Below are 20,309 nucleotides of genomic sequence, written 5' to 3'. Positions count from 1 at the left end.
CTCAAGATCATATCAAATAAATAAATCTGTTGGCACTTCTTCGCTTTATATAATAATGATGTCTCTGTTCAGCATCATATCCAGTACTCACGTTCTGTTCGATAAGATAAAAATATTATGATAAAATAAATATAAAATTAGGAATCAGATAATACTTATACAATATTATTTCTTATTCATTCTTTTTTAAATTGTGTACAAAAGCATTCTATTCTATTTTCTTTCGTGTTCAAAAGTTAGATAGAAAAATTATACTCTATGATAATATTCTTAAATTTGGAAATATTAATAACATTAGAAATATTATTGATCAAAAATTGTTTAAGAAATTTGTACTTGAAAATAATATAAAGCAGAGAAGAAAATTGTATTTATTAATTCATTCACGTAATGACTATTTTAAGAAATTTATTTCTGAATTCTGTTTAATAAAAATATGTCATATTATTATATTAATATACGAATAATGATGAATTCAAATGAATGCAAATTTTGAATAATTTATTATATTAAAATAAATTAAGAAAACGTTCATTCTTATATGAATTATTTAATAATTTATCTTTTGCTCTTAACAAATTTATTTAAATCAAACTAATTTATCGATATTTTATGAAAAAATGGATTTATAATTTGAAAAACTGCAATTATATACTTTTTATAATTATACTTTCAGGGACCCGGACCGAACCGGAACCAAAACCGAAAACCGTTTCATAATCATTTTTTTTTTAGTAGAACCGAAACCGTAAACCGTATATTAAAATTCTATTAAATTTATAACACGGGAACTATAACCGAATCGTTAAATTATTTTCGGTTTACGGTTCTTTTCGATATTTTTTTCTACTTCTGCGCAAATGACGGAAATGTCATGATAACTGCCTGCTTAAAGTGCAGTACAATTTAAAAAATTAATTATTTTTAAATTGTTCTGAAATACATGTATTATCGCAATAACGATAGCTGTGAGGATAGTATGTTTTCATACAAGGTCTTCAAAATGGAAACGCTAAAATATTTCGTAAACTATGCATGTTAGAAAAAAATGTTTCAAACAAGGTCAAGGTCAAATTAATCTTTTTAAATGGAATCATATTCTTGTATAACTCAAATATAGTGTTGGGGTTCCATTTAAAAAAATTAATTTGACCTTGACCTTGTTTGAAACATTTTTTTCTAATATGCATTGTTTACGAAATATTTTAGCGTTTCCGGACTTTTTAAAGACCCTGTATATATATATATTTTCATGTATAATATAAAGTGTTGCTTATTTATATGTCATAAAAATTAATAATAATTGTTGTAAAGTAATATAATTTAGAAATTAATTTAATTAGAAAAACGAAAAATAAAAATTTTAAAAACCGGAACTAAGTAACCGAAAAAATCATAATTTAAACGGTTTCGGTTTCCTTTATTTATCAAAAAACCGAAACTGGAACCGGAACAGTTATTAAATATTTTATTAAACCGAAACCGAACCCTAATTTTGTTTCGGTCCGAATCCCTGCTTCTTATTAATACAAGTAATATCGTTAAAAGAAAGCATGATTGACCAGAGAGAAAGCCTGTCGTCCCACTGTCGTTTAATTAACTTGTGTACACACATTTACTTACGCACACGCATACATATACTATCAACTAATAATATACGCGAGGATATTTACAAAATTAACGATTTCACATCGATAAAAACGAATTGGCTTGAATCAGATGATCATAGCTTGCGTTTTCCGATTGCGAAGCTCTGATTGGCATCGGATTCAACGTGCCGTAGTATTTACACACAGCGTATTGTGCTTATAAATTTATCGACTATATAACGATAAGTTATCGGAGGTCACACATACATACACACACAGATGATAAGACGGAACCCCAGCAGATCTTCGTGGATCACACTCAGGTCGAGATTGACGTATTCTTTGCTTTTCCTTACAACATTTCGTAATGACGTCTGTCTATCGCGCTTATCTGCTTGACTAAAGCAGTTTCTCTCTTCTATCACAGATAATAATATCTATTTATATTATATTAAAAATAATATCTATTACAATAAAACATAAAATATGTTTGATTAATATGTTTAAATAATTACTATGCAGTTTAGTAAAATTAATCAACATGTTTTATATTTTATTGTGATAAATATTAATCAGAGAAATTCTCAAAATCTTTTCCATACCATATTGTCCCACGATTACCATGATTTTCAGGCTAAATTCTAAGAAAAAATTCTCTCAGTGTACTGAATTGATTTTTATTTTCAAAAAATAAGCAATTCTGAAAGATCCTATTAATATATAAGATAAAAGTTATTATTATTATATACGATATTTATGTTATATATTTATACACACACGTGATTTCCTAATTTAATAATCAATATTGCATCATATGAGTCCAGAGAGAATATTTTACTCAATTATCATTAGAAGACTTGATACACTTACGTAACGCGACGTTAAACCATCGATTAAAAAACTTTTTTGTTTTTAGATACCACGCTATCACATGCACGTTACTGCGAATAATGCGCAGCATGATTATCTATGGAACGACAAAACTGATTAGCATAGTTGGTCGAAAGTTGATCAGTAGTAACTTTATTGGACAAGAGAATTGTTGAATATTCCGGACTAGAAGTGGAATTATTCTCATATATCCTATACTGTGTTTACCCAAATTCCTATAATTCGTGTTTTGTCTTGCATTTTGTACATTAAAAATATAAAAATTAAAATCAATTAATATTATAATTAATTGACAGAAAAATATTATAATTAATTACTAAAATAATATATAATTGATTATGATTATTTTATATAGGGAAGAACTTAATATACAATATAATTAATTCTTATTAATTTCAGCTAGTTATATATACATATATATATCGTAGAACAAATTAATATTTTTAAAGACTTACATTTTTATTTCGAAATAAAAAGAAATTTATTCTGTAAAAAAAATTTCCGAAAATATGTTTAATAATTCTTTTGTAAATTTGTTCAAAACATGTATATAAGTCAATGAAAAAAATGCAATACAAGTTTAAATAATGATAAAATTGCGCGTTCATGGATTAAACAATATATATGTGATACGATATATAGTTCAACTCAACAACTTTGCGCTGAATAAAGACGGAGCAAACCTAATGCAGAGAAGTAGTACATATATGTGCTGCATATTAAGCAACAAGTAGAAACATTCGCGACTGCCTATTTACCTCCGGGTTAACCAGACGCTGATAGCAACTGTATGCCTATAATTGTCTCCACGGGTTAACCTTTCCACTTCCTGCATTCTTCAAAGCAATATCGTTGAGATAGCACACACACAATACACTCATCGGTTAACTAAATTCATTCAAACGATCCAATATAGATTTTTATTTAACCCTTGACATATTAAACTTTTTTTTTTTTTGCGCAAGTAGTACTGCTTTGGTTGACAAAAAAATCTTTTTTTTTTAATTAATGATTTTAGCGCCATGTTACATATATTTAGCTTCAATTTTACACGTACATGAAGAATTGACATTTTAACGCATAATTAAAATATAAAAAAATGGATTATATATATTTATTATATATTTGGCGTAAAAGAATATGATTAAACTCCGGTGTATACCTAGCAAACACATATATTATAATAATTATATAATATTAGAGTCAAAAATCAATATTGTTAAAATAAATATTACATGTATATTGAAAAACATTCGAAAATTATGAAGTAACATTCATGTAACAATTATATAAATATAAAACCAGTAACAATAATATATTATATCTTCATTTTATTACAGTTGTGTTAATTTTGATGTTGCTGTTTTTGTTGCCGCGTGCTGTCACTGTTGCTGTTTCTGTTGCTGTTGCCGTGCTGTTGCTATATATAATACTCATTCCTATCCTAAGTAAATATCTCATCATTTAGCCTGCGAGAACTAAAACATGAAATTACACATATTTGCAGCACTTTTCTACATCTTCCATATTCAAAAAGAGATAATTGTACATCTATGTTTTGACAGGAAGAAAGAAAAAAGCAATAAAAAAGATGTAAAAAGATATTATTTAAAAAAATTTTAAATTGTAAATTATATGCGAGAAATGTGCGTCATCTTCTTCAGATGTTAGAAAATAAACTCGCATTAATATGTTTATTTAGGTCGTGAGAAAAATAACGAAGATAAACAAATCTTATTCGTTTAGCTTGTGACAAAAATTTAAATGCCATTGATACGATTGCGACACGATCTCTGTCAGCTGAAATAAGAAATCATCTTTTTATTGGCTGCGCAAAAGTTTTCCACAAGATACAGCATAGATAGAATACGCGAATGTAGAAAGTAAACTTAACAAACCTAGTATTTTTAACGTGGGTCGAGAGCAGTTACATATCTAGTTAAATCTCTAACTAATCGTTGGATTAACCAATCAGAGAGCAGGGGAATCAAAGATTTCTCTGCTCCGATTGGTCAATTGAACGTCTAATCGACCAATTAGAACCTCGAGGAACTAAAGATATTTCTTTGCTCTAATTGGTCAAAATTGTAATGTCAAACAGAGTCAAAACTAGTTCTAAAAACATTGAAAAGTACTAGACAAGTGAAATCAAAAAGCAAGTATGTGTACATAAACTACGTTAATAACAATATAAATTAGATGATTTTCTTAATGTTTTCCTTCTAAATTCTGCAAAATAAAATATGTATTGCATAGTAAAATATTAACCTACTGCTGATGTAAAAAGAAAATTAAAAACCTAACCATACTCAATAATATCAACAAGATTCTTTAAATTGGATAATTAATTATTTCAAGTTTTTATAATGTTTTAAAAATGTGTTCCTTTGATTAAATTACAGGTATTATGTATCTAAATTAGGAATTATTTTGCCAATCGTATATGACTATTTTGCAGATATATTTTCCTATATATTTAATTTATTATACTTGTATAAACAATAATTAAAAGAATAATAGATTTTTATTATTTTTTTATCAACAGGTATATAATCCATTGTTATATATAACTTTGAGATTATGTCAACATTGGAGGATAAAATTTTGGGAGAGAAATTGCACTACTACTGCAGCAGTTCGAGCGAGGATGAGGAAAATGATTCTGAAGATTCTGATAAGGAAGACTATAATGGTGTAAAATGCAGTGAGGATACTGCGCAATATGCTGCGCCTGCAGAATGGGATGGGGTTTCCAATAATACAGGACCTAAAGGTGTCATAAGGGTATGAAGTAATCTATACTAATTATAATTTGTTATGAATTATGCTTTTGGTATTATAATAGCACCTTAATTGTAGAAATGACACTAAAATCTAGATAATTATATTTGAATTTTATTGTTAAATTTTTATGTACAATATTTATATATTGAATTCAGAAGATATAACTGTTATAATTAATAATTAGTAATTTGAAATGTATTCTTAATAGGATTGGCAAAGGTATAAGCAACTAGAAGCGGAAAAGCGAGAATTACAAGAGAAAGAAAAGTTGCAGTTAATTAAAAAACTGAGTTTAACATGCCGCAGCGCTTTGGACGAGGAAAAGGAAAAGCTAAATGAAACAGATCCAGATCTGGCAAATTTATTGGCTGATGAATTCCTATTAGAGTATCAAAAACAGAGAATGAAAGAGATGCTTGCAAAAACAGAGAAACTTTACTTTGGAAAAGTTTTTGATTTAGAGAGCACAGATCAGTTCTTGCAAGCCATTGATGAAGAAGACAAATCAGTGACTATTATTGTTCATATTTATGAAGACAATGTACCTGGCTGTGAAGCTATGAACGGATGCTTGATATCTCTTGCTGAAGAATATCCTCATGTGAAATTTTGTAAAATTCTAGGTTTGTAATTTTAAGATTGTTATTATCGATATGTTTTCATTATCTATCATTTAACTCAAATGCTTTTACCATCAAGTTTTAAAACTTTAAATCAACAATAAAATCTTGTTTTCATTTGTCAGCTTTAATGTGGAAAGTTAATTAAAATTTTTCATACTAAATTTTATCAGAGAATTTTAAAAAAAAATTTATCTTAATATTTATATGAATTAAATTGTAACAAATGATATATATTATATATATAATATATTTATTACTTAAAATTTTGCTCTTTTAGGGTCAATTGCAGGCCTCAGCAAGCAATTCAAGAAATTTGGCATACCAGCATTATTAATATATAAAAAAGGACAAGTTATAGGAAATTTTGTACATATAACAGATCATCTGGGAATGGACTTTTACTCATCGGATGTAGAGATGTTTCTCATTGAACATGGAATGCTTCCCGACAAAAATTGTGTACCTCTTATCATTTCGAAGAACGAAAATAAGACTTCTGATAACAAGTGAAAAGAAAATTTAATATTATCATTTTTTTAACATAATTTATCGCGATTTTTCAATAAAACGTGCGCAGTAACTTATTAATTAAAAACTACACAGTATAGGATATTTATCGAAGATGCATCAAATATAAGTAATAAAGATTACAAGATATAAACGCAGAAAAATATTTATTTTTTAATATTTTTTAATTTTATAAAAAAATGTTCTCCAATTTTATATTTAGAAAATTATTTTAACTTAACTAACTAACTAACTCTAAGATATGTTTCTTTTTCTTTATTGCATTACAAAGCTGTAAGTAATTTTCCAATATCTCATCGTATTCTGTGTTTTTCAAATTATCATAAAGTTTCTTTAAATCTTCTTTTTTACGGATTTCATCTTGAACTGCCTTCAATTTCTCTTCAATTGATTGATTTAGCACTTTGAAAGCGTCGATTGTTGTCGGAGTCTCCTTGAACATTTTAATTGTGCACGAAAGCTTTGTTAGTTTTGCTTGTAACTCGGCAATTTGCGCCTGCAGCAGCAAATGCCCTGCCTTCTCCAAATATGCTTGGCTCATATCCTCATACTTCAGCTTGTTCCATCTATCGCTTAATTTTGTATATTTCAGACAATCGCTTTTGCACTGCAAAATTAATTCCTCGACTTTATCCTTCCATTGTACTGCTTGTACGTCATAACATTCCAGGAATTGGCTGTTCGCGTTACATTCATTGCTCTTCAATACTTTTTTGACATCTCCTCCTAATTCTTCATATCTATAATGTAGAAATAAACAGAAACTTATTATTAAAGTTACATGTATTACTAGATATTATAAATATTGATGTATGTATTAAGTTGATGAAATTATTGTCTAATTATAACACATATTTATACCTTAATATCATATTGTATATTTTTTCTCGAAGCATTATCTCGACACAGCATTTTATCTCCAATTTTTCATCGGGATTCAAATCAGCTGATGGTAAATCAATAATTCCCAAAAGATTCAGCTCGTCTTGCATATGCTTTATTGATGAAGGAAGGTGCATATACTTGTCAAGTTCATGATTTAAAAGCAATACTTGTAATTTTTTTGCTGTACTCTTAGATAGAACGTCTTTGTGGTTCAATGATGCTTCCTTCATGCATTGATAAACAATATTGGCTTTCCTGTGCTCATTTATATTTTTCTCGCACAACGAAAAAGACTTCATTGCTTTCTCAATTGCATCTGTTTCTTGGGGCTTATCATTATTACTTTTTATAATGCTAGAATCATTATCTAACAAGCACTGCGACGAATCCACTCTGCCAATGAATCTATTGCTAGAATGAGAGATCGTTGAAATATTGGAAATATCTGTAAGAACAAAAATTATATCTGTAAGGATCTGCAAGATAATATTTATAATATTATTCTATTATATTATTAAAAAAATATTTCTATCTATAATATTTATTATTGCAATTAAAAAGCTATACATATATAAATATATAAAAACGTTTTTAAATAAATGTTTTATTATTTTGTCTAATAATTTTACAAGTTAAAATACATTACTTACCCAATATTTGACGATCACTGAAATTACTCATGATTCTTGTCTTTATTTATAAAGAATTCACTATTTTCGTAGAAACCGAGAGACAATCCTTTATTTTCTTTATAAAAATGTGTTCTTTTCAGGATATATATAATACTATTTTTTGTTAATTAATCTTTCATTACACCGTTACAAAAATTCAAAATAAACACGAGATCACAGAGGACAAAAATCAGACTTTCTGCGCAATCTCCATCGATGACGCGTTAAAAATCAGCTGTTTTGAGCTGTTATATGTGTCATATGTCATGTGTATGTGTGTGTTACAAAATATTTGTAACAGATCGACGACGAGCTAGTATGGCGATACTTGAAGGAACGAGACAAGGAATGGGAAATGTTTAGTATAATATGTCATAATTCAATTATGTGGCATGAATTCGTCCGCTGTCCTGGTGTCCTTGTGCGTTATTCGCATCGAGATTTGTGATCCAGAATCGGAAGAGACTACTAGCGAGCGTGAGTGTCCGTTGCACGATTCACAAAAATTTATCGACAAGTAGCTTCCGATATATTTTATTATATATTTCATATGTATATATATATGTATTTTTCCATATTGCAAGATATTCTCTTATGCGAAAATTAAATCGCTTTATTGATATTCTATTAAGCAAGTAATTAATACAGAGCCGACTAACAATTATAAATACAGATGAGTGTTTTATTAAACGAATTAATCGTTTCACAAAATTGTATTTTGGGTATCTTCAATTATCTTTTTAAATAGATCATCAATCGGATAACGTCTTGTAATTATTTTATTATAGGTATCATGGCTGCGAGGAAAATGAGAGGTTGCAGAGAAACGAGAGACATCTCTGTGGCAACTTACACAAATGTGACAGAAAATCCGTCCCGGTTGTTGTCAAGTCAAAGCACAAGCAAGTCGCATTCATCCTCGAGGTCCAATTCTGAAGAGACATCCTTTGGAAATTCTAATCACACTGCTGGTTCGGGAGAAATCAGCGGTGCTGCTTCCAACACCTCGCCGGATCAAATAAGTTTTATCTCTGGAAATCCCTTTGTCGAAATTACAAAGGGCATCCTTCATCTCTATAAGGAGGAGTAAGTCATTCTTTTTTTATTCTACTAAATCATTTAATTATATATTGATTTATGTATAATTAACAATTATATTAAAAACTGGTGGTGTTAATTCTTTTGTTTAATTTCTCTTTTTTGTTATTTGATTATAGTGAGTTGACTGAGATGCACTGCGCTGCGGATCGCAGTCACACCATCTGTATTCTATCAGTACCAGCGACAATGACTTGCCACGATCTCCTAACATTCACAGCAGCTTGCCATCAGAACATACAACACTTTAGAATTCTCAGAGACGGCAGTCCCAATCTGTACATGGCTCTGATTACCTTCAGATCATCAGTGAGTAAATAAAAATTTAATACCTTGACGTTTCAGAAAACTCACTGACTTCATGTACGAAATTAAACTAGCGTTAAATTAAAATATTCGAGAGAAATTATATGAAAATAATTGAATATATAATAATTGAAAAATTAATTAGAGATAAATATAAGTCTATTTGCATTTTAGAGCGCAGCGAGCGAGTTCTACGAAACCTTCAATGGCGCACCATATAATTCTCTGGAACCAGATGTGGTTTGTCACATGGTATTTGTATCCAGAGTCGAAGTAGGAGATAACGGAATGCCTCTGAGTGGACACACGGAATTACCATCGTGTCCGGTCTGTCTGGAAAGGATGGACGAGAGCGTGGACGGAATTTTGACAATATTGTGCAATCATACCTTCCACTCCAGCTGCCTCGTAAAGTGGGGCGATACGTCCTGTCCGATTTGCCGATACGCACAAACACCCGAGCCATTAGCCGATAGTCGTTGCATGGAATGTGGTAAGCAGGATTCGTCTAATTGCTTCGAGTTGTTTGAAGCTCGAATCTCTCAAGAGACTTGTGATAAGACATATAATTCTTTAAAATTCTTTAAAAAGTCAAAGTGATTTGATATTTCTTTTAACACTCTTTGCAATTCTTCGAGTATTTAAATTGTCTATCGAAATCGAAACTTGTTAGAGCTGCGCTTTACATGAATTCTTCTTTCTTTAGTTGCAGATACCAGCACTGACGCATTGTGGATTTGTTTGATCTGCGGCCACGTGGGCTGCTCGCGTTACCACCAGGGTCACGCGTTCGAACATTACCAGGAGACGCACCATTGCTACGCGATGCAGCTGGGTAACAATCGTGTCTGGGATTACGTAGGTGACAATTTTGTGCATCGACTGCTGCAGGACAAGGACGGTAAAATGGTAGAAGGTGGTCAGTCCGTAGCCAAGAGCGAGGGCGCCGCCGTGGAGGAGAAGGTTGACTCTGTGCAGCTGGAGTTTACATATTTACTAACATCGCAGTTGGAAACACAACGGCAGTACTTTGAAGAGAGACTAAGTCGTTCGGAGCAACGTTCCATGGCGGATATTAGCGAGCTGAGGGATAAATTGGGAGAAGTGCTCGAGGAAAACTCGCAGTTCAAGGTAGATAATCAGTCTCAAATCGATGATGAAACAAATATATCATATCCTTTTTTTTTTTTTTCTTTTTCCTTATCTGTTGTTTGTTAGTTTAATTACACCAAGAAAATGTCTTTATATTTTAACAGAAACAATTTGCGACGCTTAATCGCGACAAGCAGACCCTGGAAAAGCGCTTGCAGCATTCCACTAACAAGCTGGCGCAAGTGCAGGCGGAATTAACGGAAGAAAAAGATCTGAGAAAAGCCCTGCAACTGAATCAGACTGTGTGGCAAACGAAATACAAGAAGTTACAGGATGAATTGTCTGAACTAAAGAAGACTAAAGAAGACGAGCTCACTGATTTGAAGGAACAAATCCGAGATCTCATGTTTTTCCTCGATGCTCAAAAACAGATCGAGGAGTCCGCCGATCGAGACGAAATTGCCTCCGGTCGTATTGTAATTCCTCCGAGTTCCAAGAATGGCAAATCGTCAGGATCTCGAGGGCACAAAGGTCACAAGAGGCATTAACATCGGTGAGGATTGTTGAAGGTTTAAATTTTATATTCCTTGATCTGTTTAGAATCTAATCTATTGCGTTTCGGTGACTTCTTTATTGATCTTCAAGAGAAAATATTTTTGTGAATGTCAATTATTACAAAATTTTATAAAGCGAATTTTAAGTTATCAAACTATGAGAAATTACAAACTGTCTACACTATATATCACTAAACTAAATCAGTTCTTATCAGTTCTTATCGCATATATTCTCGTCCTGTTTAAATCCCGGATTATCATATTGAAATTGACTGGAATTCGATTGTCTTGGTCGCAGTTGAAAAGCCTGATTGTCACATTGAAATTGACTGGAATTCGATTGTCTTGGTCGCAGTTGAAAAGTCTGATTGTTCGAAAGCCTTAAATTATCAGCATCATCATAAATACCATATGGTTTATGAGTGCGTGACCTTCTCCTCTCTTCTAAAATGGTTGATCGTCTCCGTTCTAAGGCGCTAAGTGCTCTTTGTGACATTCGTGTGGACATGTGTTGCGTTAAACCTGCGAAATAAACAAAGTTCTCAGCAAAAAATAACTTATAAAAGTAACTTATAAATGTGACGAAAATTAACGACATTGCATTAACATAGCAATGTATGAGTATGTGTACATATGTACTGTACATATAAGGTATAAGGTAATGAAATAATATTAAATTTTTCGATTTTTCGTTTTCTTCGAAATTTTCTTCTCTTTTACCAACTTTGGTAACTTTGCATTTGTCTTTGCGCTTGTGAAAACGCTTATGTTCTTTAATTTAAAAAAAATAAGAATCTTAGAAGAAACTATACCTGATGCATTCGGATCATGAAGCTTTCGTCGAAACAGCCTTTCATAGTTTCCCATCATCCTCGACGGCCCTTGCGAATTTTCTGTCAACTCTTGTATGGTTCTTCGTCTACCGGGAGACGTCATGGTACTTCGCCTGTGTTCATAAAGCAGATCCTCCTGCGCCATGCGTTGAAGTCCTTCTGCTATTTTATCAGCTAAATCCGAAGAAGTTTTCTGAAAAGATAAAACAAAGAGAAGTTACATAAAAGAGAGAGAGTAAAAGAAAATTACTATACTATTTTTGTAAGAAGAGAAAAAAATTTCCTATTTAAATTAAATTTTGTGTATTTCCTCATCTCTCTCTTAAAATAAATCTATTTTGTATTTCTGAAAATTTCTTTAATAGACTCGTTAAAAAAAAAATCACAAAAATTTATTCAATTTTTTCAAAATATATCTTAAAGAAAATAAAAGAAATATTTTTTACAGATAAGCTATTTTTTAAAAATTACATTACCTTTTTGCAGAAATGAAGCTTCGTATTAGCGAGCACGTGAGTAAATGTGCCGAATCGGTGAACTATCATAGCGAAAAACTGGATGCCTAATATGCTGATGAATGCGGCAATAAATAGGCATCCGATCGGCTCGAGTCTTAAATATTCTTTTGTCAAGCGCACCTATAAAAAATTAAAATACATGTAATAAGACACGTAGTAATTAGGAATTAATTAGTTTAAATTCTACAATTAAGTAAAGAGTTAATGCAAGAAAGGAAAAAGTACACAATTTGTAAGTTCCATCTTTGATTATTACATTTGAAGCGGATCTTACAAGTTATTGTACTTTTGCACTAAGCTCTATAATCTTAATTGTTATATATAATTAGGATTAATATCGTATATATAATATACGTTAAATTAAGATTCTTGTGTGATATTCTTAGATATAAGAAATACGTGACATTGTTGTTAATGAAAACTGATAATAATATGTTGATTATTATCAAAATATTTACCTCATTTCTCTCCGCAACGTATGTAATATTGTACTTCATCCCCAGTGGCCATTGCAAATGCAATATATCTTTATTCAATTGCATAAGAAACACTATCAGCACGAACAGAGCGTTTATCATGAAGAACTTTGATAGATATGCATCACGACAGCTCATCAGTTCCTGAGTTATTTTAGTCTAAAAAAAATTTAGTTAAAAAGTAAGACATAATAAAACAGCAAATAAATAGCTTAGTTAGCATTTCAGCATCATTTTATAACATATATACTAGAAAGATAGCTACTCTTTTTTGCTGTATATGCTATAAATATCTCTTTAGTACATCTTAAATACAATCTTCAGATTACAGTTATGTCCTTGTAGTACATATATATATATATATATATATATATATATATATATATAAATTATAATTATTTTCACTAATTCTTTTTTTACAGAGATAAAAATAGATCGAACTTCTACCTGACTTTCTTCGTCGACTTCAATGGGTCGCAAATATCTTGCAATCAATGTTTTCCAGAATTCTTCCTCGGAATGCGATAGAAAATCCACCTCGCCCTTTCGCATTCTTTCGTCCTGGAGCCAATAAGGACTAATGAGGAAGCTAGAAGAACGATCCTGGCTAGAAATTCCTGACACCTGCGTCAGAGCATCGCTTTCGTCGTCAACATCGTCAACGTCCTTGTAGATCTCGTTCTCATCGCCCTTTTCGCTCATATGTTGTAGCTCGACTTCTTCGTGTCCGACTTCCTCTTCCATTATCTCTTCCATTGGAAAATATTGTCTGGTGTATATATTAGCGTTGGAAGATGGCTGAGCAACATTATTTGCCTCCATGTTTGTTGTATGTAGTCTGTAATTTATCAATAATTAAGTCTGCACTATATAGTACAAGTCTTATAAGATCAGTAAATCAATTTAGACAATTCAAATCTCTCAGTGATAAATAAAATTTTAATATTAATTAAAATTATAATATATTAATGAAGATATAAAAAACATCTCTGATTCCATTTACATCTTGTAATATAAAAATAATTATAGACTGATGAGAGTTTCTTAATAATTGTAAGTAAAACAATTCCACACCTGTCTAATATCATATTCTGATGTTTGTTTATTTGTTGTAAGGTCTCGTTGATCTCGCTCAACCGCTTCTCTTCATAACTTATTCCCGAATGTATGCAGCAAACGCATTTAAAAAGATCCCCCAAGGAAAATTCGAATGAACCTTTTTGATTCTTATCTTGTTGGTTCCCTATTCCTCTCATGAACTCGGATAAATTGGCAATTGCCGTAGATTTCGGCTCATCTTGAGGCTTCTTCATTTTTTTTCGTTATTGTAACATATGATTATTTAATTGATATGATTATTTTTCAGAACAGTCTTTTTATCGAAAAGTCTATGAAGAGAGTATTTTTATAGCATGGAAAGAAACTCGGCAGGATTAAATTCTTCAAGAGAAATTTGCAAAAGAATATCGATTAATTTAGACGAGAAAAGAAGAGAGCAAGTGATATATCTTGAAGAAGTAGTTCTGTAACTCTGTTTTTTCGTGATATATTTACGATTTTCATCTCCGACAAACAGCAGACACTTACGACACTCGCCTTCTTCGAATCTCGCGTACCCCACGTGACATTATGTACGTTGAAGACGGAGAAGATGGTCAGCAACATGTACATGGATGGTACCGTGATGTAATAGATAATACCGCACAACAGACAGAGGGCTTCCTGGGGATGTAACAAACCAGCTATCGTCATTTGACACGCAACAATGAAGAAGAGAAGGCTGCTGGGTGCTAACCATCCATCGTCGGCGATTTGTAGCATAATTCCCACCAGGACGATCACCATCACCAGCCCGTACATAGCACTGATGATCTCGGCTACCAATAACTGCGTAGAACCATGTTTCATTAACAGGTACTTAACAATTGTACAATACAAATGTCTCTTTTCAAATATCTTGGATATTTTTCTAGAGATAAAATATTATTCGAATCGTATACCTGAATGCGTTCCTTGCAGGTGAAGCAGACTCCAATGAACACGCTGATTGGGATCAGATTGTACCAGAAACTGGTCCAGTTATCGATATGAAACGCGGCAACAAATGCACCGACCAGCATCAGAAATATTGTACCCGGTCCCAAGATTGTACTCCCTTAAAAACGATCAATTTAATATCTAATTTCAAAAAAGATATAATTAATGTTATATGCTGTTGTAAGGCACATTGAAGACGCACCCATCAGGATCCATTGATAAGCGATGTACAGCCACGAGATATCATTGTTCACCTCTCTCGTCACTTTGGCGGTCATCAATAAGTCAAATATATTCGCGACAGTGGAGGGAATCCATCTACGACGTTGTATGAACAAGTCCTTGAAGAATTCCGGTGCGTGAGTGTAAGCGTCGCTCGCCGCCGAGTATTCGACCTAATAGAAGAGAAGTAGATCGATTCTTTAAATAGTATATCATATCGTTAGCACCCTGGTAACTGGTAAATTTTTTTTTCAGTTTATTTGAAACAACTTACTCGGAAACCCATTTGAAGAAGCAACGTACAGAGCCATCGGTCCTCGCCTTGATCGTACTGAATATAATGTCTGGCTTCGGTAGACTTGGTGGCGTATTTCGCCATCACGTACATCAAGGCTTTCGCTCGAAAGAGGGAGAAACAACCTGGGCTGCACAGGACGCAACCGATCGTGTGTTCTGTGGATTTCTGCAGCCAGTGACCGATAGCGTATTCGAACTTTTGGAACCAAACTACTGGACCTGCATAGAAAACTCAGGTGAAACTCAAGTCTGAAGCTTTTTGCTGCTAGATTAGAAATTTCATATGAAAAAAAACCGCTTGAAAAGAGCTTTTATCACCCTAGATTAAATATTTCATTTATCTCACCTTCTTATTTTTTTGTCTCGTTCTAGATTAGACATTAATTGGAGGGTTCCATTCTTTTCTCTACACATACCTTCTCCGACCGGATGAATTCGACCGCATGCGGCACCAAGATCCCTATCCTTTTTCATCAGATCCACCAGAATCTTGACAGCGACAGGTCGGAAGTCGATGTCTCCATCCAAGGTGAGAATGTACGTATTCTCAGCAATGGTCTCTTTACGATCCATGTCGATCGATAGACCCACCAGACGGTAGCCCAAAAGATAATACATGTACATCACCTTGAAAAGTTATACAAGACATCCCTTGAGTCGCACGTAAATTTTTTGAAATATTACTTGAATTTTTAATTTTTCTTTAAGAAAAAAAACTCTACTTTTGCTTCTTCTGTGATACCTTTTTCGATATATACATATATTTATTTTTATGCTCGAATACCTGGCTCCAACGTTTCCTGTGTCTGATCTTATTATTATCCTTCAGATGAACTATCAGCTGAGTTTTTGCAGGTAACGTCCATACAAGACGACCCCCATAAGGCGTCGGATATTTAATAGGCGGTGTATAGGTCATTCGCAAATTTTCCACGTTACTTTGGACCGTTTCCACCAGCGTTATCACATATTGATTGACCTGTGTCTCGTTTTCATCGTGGTTGCACAAACCAATACAACCGTGCATGCAGCAAAAGGCATCGTCAAAGAAAATATGTGCTGCAGTATCGAAAGAATAATATGTAAGTATTAGTAAAAAAAAGAACAATATTTGCAAAATAGGAAAAGATTAACTTGTACATCGTGAATAAGTAAATTTTAATTTCTTTTAATATATAAAAAAAATGTTAAATCAAATGTAAATAGGTTCGATCAGAATTTTCAGATTCGTCTCTGTCGTTCAAACAAAATTTGAGCTTTGTGTTATTCATTATATTATACATATGTTAATTGCAATTTTCCGTGTAATGAACGCGACTTACTTTCCAATTCGTAATATTTCTCGATCTGAACCTTGTAATGTTTCTGCGTTTCGCGCATCGCACACTGATCCTCGTCCAATCGCAGGATGCTGCCTACCAAATGATTCATCTCGTTCTTCTCTTCGTGCCACATCGTAGCGCACGCATATATCTTCGTGATGCGATCCTTGCGTTTGTCGACCGACGTGTTCAGATCCTCTCTGCCAAAATCCCGCTTGAACCTTCCAATGTCTATTCCGATATCCACTTCTATCCTAAAATCGTCATTCTGAAATTCCAAGATCGATTATATAATAAATATGCGATTGCGATAGATAGATAAAGATCGTTCAATTCCTTACTGGAACTTCGGCATCTTTTCTTTCCTCCTCATCGTCCTCATCAGCGCTGTCATTCTGTATTTTTCTGTTCAAGGCTAAACATTGGTCAATCATGAGCGAGTCGTAAGTGATGGTGGAGAAGATCCTTTCTGCTAGTGCCAGTCTTTCGTTCTGAGCGGTCCACAAGTGTCTCGTGATCCATATCTGCGACATCAACCATATCAGCCAACACCAAACGTACCAGTCGGAGAAAAATGCGCTCCAATTTTCGAACGAGGACTCTCCGAAGAAGAGATAGTCCGTAAATGCGATCGAATCGTGAAAGACGCAGTTGTTCCTGGCGACGCAAAGCCCCATGATCAGTAATACTGTTCCTAGACCAGCCAGACTCGTCGGGAACGCGAAACCAAACTGATACATATGAGTCCTGTAGGCGAATTTGCCTAAAATCATTTATCTTCTAAAAATTCAAAGATATCCAATTTCAAAGTGAATCTGTTACTTTTCGAATTTTTGCGTTGTATGGATTTGTATAATTTTTTTTTTTTCACGTAGAAATTTGTCTGTAAACTTACAAGATTGATACATTGTCATGGCGCAGACGACTTGTATCGCAAAGATGCAGAGGGGCATAAAGCGGTTTGCGGACCAAAAGTTATCTTTCGATACGTTTGTAAGAGAAATTCGATTAATGTTGTACTCTTTGATGAATCTCGGTGAGAAGAAGCTCGCGATGTCTACCTCTTCGCAGACGTTGACGACGAAGGCACCGATGATAAAAACAAACATCCTCCAAAGGGACGCGTATCCTTGCACGATGTACTGACCCGGCTGAAGATCCCGCTTCACGGAATATAAGAATCGTACCAGACCTATTAGATACAGCGTATCAATTTGATCTCTCACTAAAGTAATACAATTTTTCTCTGCTCTGTTCCGAAGCCTATAAAATCTAATTATCATCTATATAAAAAATTCGTATACATACCAATATTGCTATGAAAGGATACAAAGTTGCTCCACCAACGAATCGAGCACAATATAAGAGCGACGGGAAAGATCCAAGTCGATGTTTTGTTAACGTCATGTTGCAGCGGCCACAAGAACATTCCGCTAATTTGTGACAACAAGGCCAGACCGTCGAAAATTTTGAATAATCTTAATTGGCACGTCGATAAATTTCGATTCTCCTCATTTCGCGAGAGTAAATCTGTAGAATATTTTATTAATAATACAAATTCAATTAGCGGGAATAAAGATGTAAATCTATTCTTGATTATGTTTTGAATCGAGCAACGATTATAAAAGATTATATATTTTTAGCATCATAAAAATCAAGCTAAAGTAAATTAATTTAAGTAATTAAATTTGAAAACAACAAATAATTGATATACTATTTAAATTTGTACTAATAATAGATTAATCAAGCTTTATATCTCACCCTATATCACAAACTTATATAGATAAATTAATTTAAAAAAATAGAATTAATTAATTTAATTAATTTGAAAAAAAACAAATAATTATGTGACGTTTAAATTTGTGCTAATAATAGATTAATCGAGTTTTCTGTTATCTCTATAATCACAAACTTACTTAACAATCCTGGTACAAAACATAGACAACAAAAAATAGCGGCGCCTTGCACCGCCCCGGTTTCCGGTAAGATGACAAAAATTAACAGGACTAAACCGATCGTATGGAGAGTATCTGTCATGATCATGAACAGGATATTTCGTTTTTTCGGCATCCTCGGTTTCCTTTTGAATAAGTAATGTCCTAAAGAGTTTAATACGCCGATGCATTCCGGTACGAGAAACATAAAAATCAGACACCAAGTCCATTTTATGCGGCCATCCTGTGTATGTTCGAAAAATTCCTTTCCCTCTAAGAAAATCAGGAGTTTTACGTAACAAGATATATGTATATATTGTGCGTATGTGATAAAAATAAATTTATTTCAAAATGTGTATTAATAGAAAAAATATGATGATGTAATGACTGTATAGCAATATGATAAATTAACGATAAGAGAAATAATTCCCGATAATGTCGGCATAAGTATTAATATTACAATAAAATTATTAATTTTTTCCAAATTTTTATGCAATAGTATTTAATTTAAACTTCTTTATAATTATATTTTTCAATAAATCATTAATTTTATGTTTACACATCATAATATATTTTTTCATTTATTTATATAATCTTAATTTAGCTTTCTTTAATTAAAATTTTGATAGTCTTTTAAATATCTAATTTAAAAATTTCGTATAACTACAAAAATTAATAAATTTCAAAATTTATGCTTGATAATTTTAATACGAAATTTTATTTGTAATATATTAAAAACTTTAAGAGAGATTGCTAAAAATTGTGAACTTTAAAATCTCGATTTTTTTTGTATTGTAGATTAAAACTCTACCTGAATTATCGCAATGGGGCAACGAATGACGACCCTTCTGTAACTGTGAGGTTGCAAATAAGACGGCAGTTTTAGCCGTGATACCGCTGCATAAAACGATGATAAATAGCAATCCATAAATTAACACTTTTAAGATATAAATGGTAATCTCGAAAAACCGATTACTCTGCTCAGATCCACTTTCTATATAAGAGGGGAAGCTTTTGAACATGTCCCATGGTGGAACATCCTTCTGCGAACTGAAAAGCTTAAGATCTATAAAGCCTGTACTTTCGACACTAACTATTATCTATTCATTTTTTCTCTACTTAAAATTTACTCATCATACTTACATTCTTAAATAATTGTGTATTAATAAATTAGTAAATTGTTAATAATATATTTTTTCGAGTCGTTCCATTCACTTTTCGACTAATTTCTAGATTATTATTAGAGCTATGCGCGTTAATTATAGTCCAAACAGAAAATGGAAGATGTCTAAAAACATACCCCTCTTCCTCAGTTTCCTCTGAACTGCTGTCATCGTAATTCTCATTCTCGTAAATACTGATTCTCGGCCCGTTTTCTGGATTAATCGATGACATATTTGTAAATCTCGCGACTTACGATCGCGAAGACCGCTGAAGTTGATATGTATTCCTGACACGACTTCTAAATCGCGTCACCGATCGATAAAATATTATCATCGATGTTACGATAAGATCAGATAAGATTCGTAATTTAGGGTCAATCCGGATAAAAACATTATTTCTAAATTTTCATTTAAGATAGCACACTTTGATGCATATGCGAGTGAGTGAATGGAAGATGATATCGATAGATACATGATTGCGCCGAA

General features: G+C 32.4%; 4 protein-coding genes and 1 long non-coding RNA gene across 13 annotated transcripts in view; 3 read left to right on the top strand and 2 right to left on the bottom strand.

Annotated features, from left to right (window-relative positions):
• Window positions 1-7,281, top strand: part of LOC145945361 (phosducin-like protein 1) — an 80,409-nt gene extending 73,128 nt beyond the window's left edge. For 3 of the 5 annotated variants that reach the window (XM_083054321.1, XM_083054319.1, XM_083054320.1), the window contains exons 5-7: window positions 5,026-5,264; window positions 5,473-5,887; window positions 6,165-7,281. In XM_083054321.1, coding sequence (XP_082910447.1) covers window positions 5,061-5,264; window positions 5,473-5,887; window positions 6,165-6,397 — 852 coding nt within the window. In that variant the 5' untranslated portion in view covers window positions 5,026-5,060 and the 3' untranslated portion in view covers window positions 6,398-7,281. Of the gene's footprint in view, window positions 1-4,565; window positions 4,640-4,731; window positions 4,883-5,025; window positions 5,265-5,472; window positions 5,888-6,164 lie in introns of those variants that run through there. The other 2 variants (XM_083054322.1, XM_083054323.1) reach the window with 2 other exon arrangements.
• Window positions 6,545-8,143, bottom strand: LOC145945360 (uncharacterized). The gene is made up of 3 exons (XM_083054318.1): window positions 7,951-8,143; window positions 7,277-7,745; window positions 6,545-7,155 (listed from the first exon to the last, which is right to left on the bottom strand). The coding sequence occupies exons 1-3, from the start codon at window positions 7,979-7,981 to the stop codon at window positions 6,636-6,638; spliced, it is 1,020 nt and encodes a 339-aa protein (XP_082910444.1). The 5' UTR covers window positions 7,982-8,143; the 3' UTR covers window positions 6,545-6,635.
• Window positions 8,144-8,226: 83 nt separating this feature from the next.
• Window positions 8,227-12,475, top strand: LOC145945359 (BRCA1-associated protein). 2 transcript variants are annotated; one of them, XM_083054317.1, is made up of 7 exons: window positions 8,227-8,448; window positions 8,760-9,057; window positions 9,189-9,378; window positions 9,550-9,868; window positions 10,082-10,506; window positions 10,632-11,020; window positions 12,341-12,475. In XM_083054317.1, the coding sequence occupies exons 1-6, from the start codon at window positions 8,364-8,366 to the stop codon at window positions 11,013-11,015; spliced, it is 1,701 nt and encodes a 566-aa protein (XP_082910443.1). In that variant the 5' UTR covers window positions 8,227-8,363; the 3' UTR covers window positions 11,016-11,020; window positions 12,341-12,475. The 2 variants fall into 2 exon arrangements, with proteins under 2 accessions (XP_082910443.1, XP_082910441.1); XM_083054315.1 differs by lacking the exon at window positions 12,341-12,475 and having other exon boundaries at window positions 10,632-11,238.
• Window positions 11,233-20,229, bottom strand: LOC145945357 (chitin synthase chs-2). 4 transcript variants are annotated; one of them, XM_083054309.1, is made up of 19 exons: window positions 19,961-20,229; window positions 19,472-19,710; window positions 18,643-18,933; window positions 18,035-18,256; window positions 17,622-17,918; window positions 17,068-17,489; window positions 16,727-16,994; window positions 16,189-16,463; window positions 15,821-16,031; window positions 15,382-15,623; window positions 15,088-15,280; window positions 14,849-15,003; window positions 14,436-14,735; window positions 13,923-14,155; window positions 13,296-13,686; window positions 12,831-13,007; window positions 12,331-12,492; window positions 11,834-12,047; window positions 11,233-11,543 (listed from the first exon to the last, which is right to left on the bottom strand). In XM_083054309.1, the coding sequence occupies exons 1-19, from the start codon at window positions 20,053-20,055 to the stop codon at window positions 11,233-11,235; spliced, it is 4,698 nt and encodes a 1,565-aa protein (XP_082910435.1). In that variant the 5' UTR covers window positions 20,056-20,229. The 4 variants fall into 4 exon arrangements, with proteins under 4 accessions (XP_082910435.1, XP_082910436.1, XP_082910437.1 ...); XM_083054310.1 differs by lacking the exons at window positions 18,643-18,933; window positions 19,472-19,710; window positions 19,961-20,229 and having other exon boundaries at window positions 17,622-17,889; window positions 18,035-18,161; XM_083054311.1 differs by lacking the exons at window positions 18,035-18,256; window positions 18,643-18,933; window positions 19,472-19,710; window positions 19,961-20,229 and having other exon boundaries at window positions 17,068-17,506; window positions 17,622-17,743.
• Window positions 14,624-17,278, top strand: LOC145945363 (uncharacterized). Its single transcript, XR_014426838.1, has 5 exons — window positions 14,624-14,762; window positions 14,868-15,294; window positions 15,363-15,640; window positions 15,777-16,486; window positions 17,141-17,278. It is a non-coding gene; the product is annotated as an uncharacterized LOC145945363 (long non-coding RNA).
• Window positions 20,230-20,309: the final 80 nt, after the last annotated feature.

Source organism: Prenolepis imparis, unplaced genomic scaffold (genome assembly GCF_030444845.1).
Source record: "Prenolepis imparis isolate NDT839.2.m4 unplaced genomic scaffold, iyPreImpa1.0 SCAF_14, whole genome shotgun sequence".
Taxonomy (NCBI): domain Eukaryota; kingdom Metazoa; phylum Arthropoda; class Insecta; order Hymenoptera; family Formicidae; genus Prenolepis; species Prenolepis imparis.
Note: the sequence above shows the minus strand (reverse complement) of the source record. Positions and strands in the feature narration are given on the sequence as shown.

Excerpts from the sequence above, each read along its gene's own strand:
- LOC145945357 (XM_083054309.1), bottom strand. The coding sequence starts at position 20,055 with ATGTCATCGATTAATCCAGAAAACGGGCCGAGAATCAGTATTTACGAG. Across the intron at positions 15,624-15,820 it reads AATTCATCCGGTCGGAGAAG|GTCCAGTAGTTTGGTTCCAA; the intron begins GTATGTGTAGAG and ends TTTTCTATGCAG. Across the intron at positions 13,687-13,922 it reads CAGAATATGATATTAGACAG|ACTACATACAACAAACATGG; the intron begins GTGTGGAATTGT and ends GATAAATTACAG.
- LOC145945359 (XM_083054317.1), top strand. The coding sequence starts at position 8,364 with ATGAATTCGTCCGCTGTCCTGGTGTCCTTGTGCGTTATTCGCATCGAG. Across the intron at positions 8,449-8,759 it reads GGAAGAGACTACTAGCGAGC|GTATCATGGCTGCGAGGAAA; the intron begins GTGAGTGTCCGT and ends ATTTTATTATAG. Across the intron at positions 9,379-9,549 it reads TGATTACCTTCAGATCATCA|AGCGCAGCGAGCGAGTTCTA; the intron begins GTGAGTAAATAA and ends TTTGCATTTTAG.
- LOC145945360 (XM_083054318.1), bottom strand. The coding sequence starts at position 7,981 with ATGAGTAATTTCAGTGATCGTCAAATATTGG. Across the intron at positions 7,746-7,950 it reads CAGTGATCGTCAAATATTGG|ATATTTCCAATATTTCAACG; the intron begins GTAAGTAATGTA and ends TTGTTCTTACAG. Across the intron at positions 7,156-7,276 it reads ATATACAATATGATATTAAG|ATATGAAGAATTAGGAGGAG; the intron begins GTATAAATATGT and ends TCTACATTATAG.